At 50.1% G+C, this 7386-nt stretch overlaps 1 protein-coding gene across 1 annotated transcript; it reads left to right on the top strand.

Moving 5' to 3' along the window:
* The first annotated feature begins 1652 nt into the window (after nucleotides 1–1652).
* Nucleotides 1653–2274, top strand: LOC123092992 (uncharacterized). Its single transcript, XM_044514865.1, has one exon. The coding sequence runs from the start codon at nucleotides 1864–1866 to the stop codon at nucleotides 2101–2103; it is 240 nt and encodes a 79-aa protein (XP_044370800.1). The 5' UTR covers nucleotides 1653–1863; the 3' UTR covers nucleotides 2104–2274.
* The last annotated feature ends 5112 nt before the right edge of the window (nucleotides 2275–7386 follow it).

Raw genomic sequence — 7386 nt, 5'->3', positions numbered from 1 at the left:
CGGTCCAGACAACACGATTTGGACGGATGCTGGCGGTTTAAGGGCCGGCGTTGAAAATGCCCTTATTTCTTCCTCTCTCATAATTATTGCAAGAAGTGGCAGAAAACATTGTGTATTTTTTTGACTGTTTCGCAACATGTATAACACCGGGTTGTAAAATGTCTATTGTTAAAGGTGTCATGATCTCCACATTGTGTATTTCTATTTTGAGGGTTGTCATGTTAGGGTGTATAGACTAGTTGAGTGATTGTGATGCTTATCAAAATATTGGTCTATAATAGAATGATATTCACATACAACATTATATTTGTTTATCATTTTATTGTAAGTTTTCTGCCACTTCTTGCAACGAGAGAGGAATAAATAAGGCCCTTTGTATGTCTCCACCAAACTAAAATTGCAAGAAACTATTTTTACTATGCATGTCTTCCATCTATGTTAATGATTTTTTTGTATGCATTGTCGATGCGCAGGAGGAGAGTTAGACTTTGTTTATTATATGATCTATGTTATCTTTCGCTCTCTACTTAGATAAAAAACAAATAAAATAAAAAGAAAGTGGGGAACTAAAAACATATATCAAAATATAGAAGTTGTTGAAAAAATGTGACCATGATAGAAGTGGGGTCGGCCTTAAACTCTTTTTCATGCCCATGAAAACAATGTTAATCTTTTGTCATGGAACCATTTCAATGAAAATAATTATCCATTTTTGTGCCACCACTATACCATATAAAAATAATGTGCCAAGGCGAACCAACCTATGGTTGGATGGTTAGAGGGACAATGATATCCCCAGTCCGTCAGGGGTCAAGTCTTGGTGCTCGTATTATTTCTGGATTTATTTCAGAACTTTCGGCGATGCGCTTTCAGTGGGAGGAGACGTTCCCGTCAACAATGAGGCACCTACGCTGACATCGTAAATCTCAAGATGATATACCGGCTCAGTCTCTCGAAGGTGCTTATAGGGTAGGGTGTGCATGTGTGCGTTCATAGGGGTTTGTGTATGCACATATGTATGAGCGCTTGCGTCTGTACAGTGTTAAAGAAAATGTGGCAAGACTTGTCTATTTATCTATGTAATGCTGCCATGGCAACAAAAAAAACTGCCAACCCACAAAAACAAGACAAATGCCTAAAAGTAATAATTAGTCAGTTAATACAGCCAGCCAGGCGAAGAAAATAGTTAGTATTCTCCATTATTTCATTCTAAAAAAAGGAGCGATCCGATGGCCCACAGGGTGACCGATCTGCAGCTCGACCGGTTGACCGACGCAGAGCATCACCCGCACTTGAAAATCGGGGGTAGGGGGCGGGCAATTTTTGTGGCGTGGTCCCGATAGCCGCGTCGCTACTAGGATGGCTCGCGGAAGCATCGTTTCGATTTCAAGCATGTGAAAAAACCATCCAAGGAAATGAACGCGAGAAGGCAACAAAAGGCTCTACGAAGCGAACCGCCGACGCGTCTGTGCTGTGTTGAGCACGGAAACCTAACGGACGCCAACCCAGGCCCAGGCGCCCAGCCCACGAGGCGGAAACACGGCAAATACCTAAAAATAATAATTAATCATTTAATACGGACAGCCAGGTCAAGGAAATAATTAAAATCTCCCCCGTTTATTTCCTCCTATAAAACGCCCTCCCCTTCCTCCATAGCTTCCCCAAGCATGAGCTCCTCTCCCCTGCTCTCCTCCACCCCTCCCATGGCCGCCCCCAGTTCCTGGGCCTCCCCGTTCCACGAAAAGAGAGCTTAGCGCTACCAAGCCCTCCGTTCTTTCCAGTTCTCGGCTGCTTTCTCCGTCCCGGTCATCAATCTTCGTCGAGCAGAGAGAGGAAGGAGGTCGTCAGATTCGCGCGAGATCCATGGGGAAGTACGTGGAGCTGCTGGATATGGGGGTGCGCATCGCCGCGCGGTTCCACTCCCACTGCCCTCAGACGGCCCGGATGTACTACCACCCTCCCGCTTCCTCCTCGGCCGCCCCCGGCGCCGTCGACGGCGGCGGGATGGTGCCCGGAGAAGGCGCCGTGGCCATGGCCATGATGAAGAGGCAGCAGCGGGCCGCCATCGACGCCACGGAGATTATTCTCTACACCGTCGTCTAGGCCGGTTGCTTCTGAGCTCGTCCGGATTTATCGTGCCATTGAAGAGAGAGGAGAGGTGTTATCTTCTTTTATTGTACTTCTGTTTTACTTCCGAATCGAGAGAGGGAAATGAAAGATGGGAGACAATGTTTGATTGATTGAATGAACGGATTGAAGAATTTGCAAGTTAAATTCGTTTGGTTTCTGATGTGATTTTGCCATTCCACTCATGTTGAAATCGTTGCCTGAATCTCTTGTTCCCGTTTGTATTTCTTTCCCAGCGTAATTGGTAGAGGCTCCTCATAACAAGAGTCTCTCTTTTATTTTTTTATTACTTCAAAAAAGTTGAGGGCACTACCGATTTTCTGTTTCGTTGATGTTATTTGTTATCCCTTTATTAGAAAAGAGAGGCACAAGCGGCGCATTGGGCACAGCAAACCCTATTCCATTGTGTTAAGATAGATGGGTGGAGTGTCGTGGATTGAATATATACTCCCTCCATTCTAAATTACTCGTCGCTAAAATGGATGTATCTAGAACTAAATTACATCTAGATACATCCATACGTGCGACAAGTAATTCGGAACGGAAGTAGATGGATGGCGCATTGGGCACAGCAAACCCTACAAGTTAAATTTGTTTGTTTCTGATGCGATTTTGCCATTCCTGTTTCAAATCGTTGATTGAATATGCTATTCCCGTTTGGATTTTTTTTCTGCTGTAGTAATTACGTTGGCAGTAAAGATTTTCTTTAGAAAAAGAGGCACAAGCGGCGCAATGGGCAGAGCAAAATCCTATTCCATTGTCACCGGAGCATGGTGGAACAAGAAAATCGAACCCCATTCCGTCGTCCTCGACGGGCGCGTGGTAGCCGCAAGTCGCAAGATCTGCCCTGCCGCCCCCCCACCCAAACCCTCCTTCCCTCTCGACCGATGGTCTGGTGGGAGTACTACTTCTGAAAGTCACGTCTGCTTGGTCCGCGGTGGGTGTGGTGCAGGGCGCAACAGGGGGAGGCACCGACGCAGGCGCAGGCGGACGGTGCCCAATTTCAACAGCCTTGATGCTTTCCAAATAAAATCAAATAGACGACTTTGCTTAATGAAATCGGATCCCGCTGCTAATAATTTCGCAGCATCAGCCAAGGAAACATAGGATCCTGTCCCTGAATACGTACTCCAGACGGGCCGAATATCTCGGAGCGGCGTCGAGCTGTCCCCATCCCGCACGTTTGCTTCCCGTCGCCGCGGGGACGGGTGCTGTGGCGTTTGTGTGTGCGGTGGGTGGTGACGGACGCGTCGTCCTCGTCGCCGTCCCAAATATCCGCGGGCCCCCCCGCGATACTATTTTCGTCTCGTGTCGGGCAGCGGGTCCAAGGCAAGTCGCTTCTCCCGTGCTCCGCCCGGTTCGGGTGCGCCGCGCCGGGGGGAGGCAGACCTGCAGGATGCAGGCAAACCGCGAGCGCTTTAGGCCAACTCCACCGCGCGACCTTATTCTGTCCGGTCACGTCTGTTTGAAGTAAAACGGACAAAAGATGCAGCCTAGCGCGCGGCGCCGTCCGTTTTCGACGCATCCCGGCCCAAATTTGCGTTCGGTTTGGGGTAAAATGGACGCGCGCGGACGGCCGCGACGCACGCCCTTGTCCCCCCATGGCCCGCCTGTCGGGACACTAGCAGTCCCTCCGCTCCCAACGCTTCACCCTCTCTCCTCACCCCGCCCCGCCGCCGGCGCCGCCTCTATTCTCCGGCCGCCTCCTCACCGCGCAGCCCCGCGCCGTCCATACCAAACTACGTCTCGACATGGCCACCACCACGCCCGCGCTTTCACCGTAGTTTTGGTCGTCTATCGGGGGAGGTTTGGCCGTCGCCGTCCTTGCCGGTGGCGGAGGGGACACGACCGCCGGCAACGGACCAAGGCGGATTCCGACGAGAGCTCCAGAGCGGCCAGTAGCCGGCCGGCAACCATCCCTGCTGCGTCGAGGTGATCACCGCGGCCTCTTCGCCACCATGACCGGAAGGTGTTCGACTTTTTGCCATCAAAGGTATGGACAGTGGAGATGAGTTTTTCTTTCATCACTTCCTTTGTTCGTCGGACGATTCGTCTTCGGATGATGAAGATCTTGTGGTGGCTGCACTGGTCGTTCACGACCATATTCAACGGCAACTTCCTCGGTACAGGGGGTCACTCCCTGGCCGTGCTCCCAACCTGAACCGCAACAGGGAGAGAGGCCATGCCCTGCTTTATGCCGATTACTTTGCCAACACCCCGCTCTTCAAGCAGGATAAATTTCGTCGCCGTTTTCGTATGGCAAGACATTGTGTTCAATCGTATCCGAGAGGGAGTGGTTGCTCATGACCCATACTTTGAGTGTAAGACGGATGCCCTTGACAAGCTTGGGTTCTCCTCTTATCAGAAATGCACCGCGGGCATCTGCATGCTTGCATATGGTATTCCAGGCGATCTGGTGGACGAGTATGTGCGTATGAGTGAGACAACATGTCTGATGTCAATGTACAAGTTTTGCCAGGCCGTGATCGAGGTGTTTGGCCCAGAGTACTTGAGACAGCCAACTGCCGCTGATACAGAGAGATTGTTGGCGACCAACGCAGCTAGAGGCTTTCCATGCATGCTTGGCAGCATAGATTGTATGCATTGGGAGTGGAAGAACTGTCCATTTGCTTGGTAGGGCCAGTACAAGGGGCATGTTAATGGGTGCACTGTCATATTAGAAGCGGTGGCATCGCAAGATCTTTGGATATGGCATTTTTTTCTGGCATGGCAGGTTCTCACAATGATATCAACATGCTGCAACGCTCTCCAGTCTTCGCAAGGCTTGCAGAAGGCTACTCCCCACCTGTCAACTTTGAGATCAACGGCCACCAGTACAACAAGGGATACTATCTAGCAGATGGTATATATCCTCAATGGTCAACTTTTGTGAAGACAATCTCGAACCCCCAAGGTGAGAAGAGAAAAGATTTGCCCAAATGCAAGAGAGTGTTAGAAAGAATGTGAAACGTGCTTTTGGTGTGCTTCAATCCCGGTGGGGTATCGTTCAAAACCCTACACTGTCATGGGATGAAAGGAAGCTTTGAGAGGTGATGACTGCTTGTGTGATTATGCACAACATGATCGTCGAGGACGAGCGTGATGAGAGTATCTTCGACCAAGGATTTGATTATCAAGGTGAAAATATTGAGCCCCTGCACCAAGACCCGGCCACATTTGAACAGTTTGTCCAATTCCACCGTGAGATGCCTGATTGGCACACTCATTTGAATCTTCAAAATGACTTGGTTGAGCACGTCTGGGATCACATTGGCAACCAATAGATGTATTGGTCCAATTTAGGTTCAGTCAAGACAATTTCGATTTGGTTGTAAAACTATTTTATTAAAGACAATTTCAGTTGAGTTGTAAAACTATTTTAATTTTCAGACAAATATTTGGGTTGGAAACTAGTTTTGATGCAATTTGGGCATTTTTGGCCCTGACGGACAGGATGGGGCAAATGGATGCGGCCGCGCGCTGTGCGCACGTCCACTGCATCCCAGGACAGGCCCGGACACGATCCCAAATCGCTACCCAAACGGACAGAATCCGGACAAAACGGACGTCCGTTTGGGGTCCCGTGGTGGAGTTGGCCTTACCTCCTTGCCAAGATAAAAACGATTCTCTCCATTATTAACCAGAAAAAGATCTCATTCGATCGGAGTAGACGCGTGAACTGGGAGAGTTATTGCCCCTTGTACTAGGTCTTGTGCGGTTCGCAAGGGAAGGGAAGATGCCCTCGCAGACAGCGTTCCTTGCACGTCGATGCCGATTCCTTGCTTTGCCTGCGACTTCTCCACTCACTCTCTAGAATAGGCCTCTGGTTTCTTTTGCGGGGAACTCTCTAGAATCCGTTACATTTCCGCTTTTAACCAATATGTGTGCGCTTCTAACGTCCAGCTTTCGGATGCAAAAACACAACCCCATATCGAATCAGGATGAGATGGTAGAATATGAAGATAAACGCGGCCAGACGATCTATCTACTGGTATTTTTTTTTTGCGAGAATCTACCGGTAATATCAATCTACTCCTGGTGTTGTCCGTACAGTCACATGCATAGATATCTCCAAGCAATTGGAGGAAAAAATGTTGGAAAAACATGCAAGTGGTTCATTTGTTTATAGCCTAATCAATCGTTTGGCCATGAAGCCCCGCACATGAGGGAGAGAGGGGTCTGCAGAGGATCTCAATCCGTCTGCAGAGGACGAGGAGAGAGATTGAGCGGCGGTGAGTCGTCGCGTGCACCTCTTTGTCGCTTTCCTTCTTGGACGCCGTCCAGCCGTTGGGGCTTTGGATGCTTGCCTCCTGTATCCGTTCTTTAATAAACTGGTGGACCCTACAAGTGTTGCGCCCATTTTACTGCGTCGGCGATGTGGACGGATCATCTTTGCAGGTTCACTGGTTCTCGTCGCCCAACCACAACGCAAGATGGTCAGCCGGTCAGGGGCGCCGTGGATGGTCAGTCGTCTCGACTTTACTACACCTACTGCAGCCATGGCCTGAGTAGGTCGACCAGTGACCAGCAGCTCCGGAGTACCAGTAGGACGGGGCATCTGCAACGGCATCCACACCGAATGTCATTCACTTCAACGCCATCCCTCAAATATCTTTTCATACGGCCGGCCTCACTTTTCTACACTAAAGTTCACTTTTCTCGATCTTGATAACAATTTAACGATACATTTAGCGCTGCAAGCAAAGATGCAACCAAAAGTATTGAGTATAATGTTTATTTAGAAAACATAGGATAGCCTAGGATTTGTTTCTGTCTTGACTTGTACTCTATGACCATGTACTCATATATATATGCCCATGAGGCTCAAGCAATACAACGACTATTCCATCAATCCCCCTCTCTCCCTTCTAACATGGTATCAGTTTCAGGGTTCTAAACGCTAGCCGCCGCCGCTTTCGCACCCGCGCGCCGCCCCTGGGGCGGTCGGCCTCCATGACCGCCGCCAGGGGCCGCGCTGCCCGTACCTAGGGTTCGTCCATCGGTCGTGTTGGCCGGCTGACCTAGAGAGTCTTTTCCCCGAGCCCTTGCTCCGGGGTTTTCTCTCTCCCGCCGGTCATCTTGATCGTCGGTTTCTTTTTGGTTTTCCGATCTAATCTTGATCGGTTTGCGTCGCCCACCGCCGCCGTTGACCCCGTGCGCCTCTACTTCAACCCCGGCGCGATCGTCCGGCTTCTTCACCGACCCGGCGGCCTCGTGCGTCGTCCGCGTGTCTGCCCGCCGGCTGCCCCGACCCGGCGG

The sequence above is a fragment of the Triticum aestivum genome, chromosome 4B (genome assembly GCF_018294505.1).
Source record: "Triticum aestivum cultivar Chinese Spring chromosome 4B, IWGSC CS RefSeq v2.1, whole genome shotgun sequence".
Taxonomy (NCBI): Eukaryota; Viridiplantae; Streptophyta; class Magnoliopsida; order Poales; family Poaceae; genus Triticum; species Triticum aestivum.
Note: the sequence above shows the minus strand (reverse complement) of the source record. Positions and strands in the feature narration are given on the sequence as shown.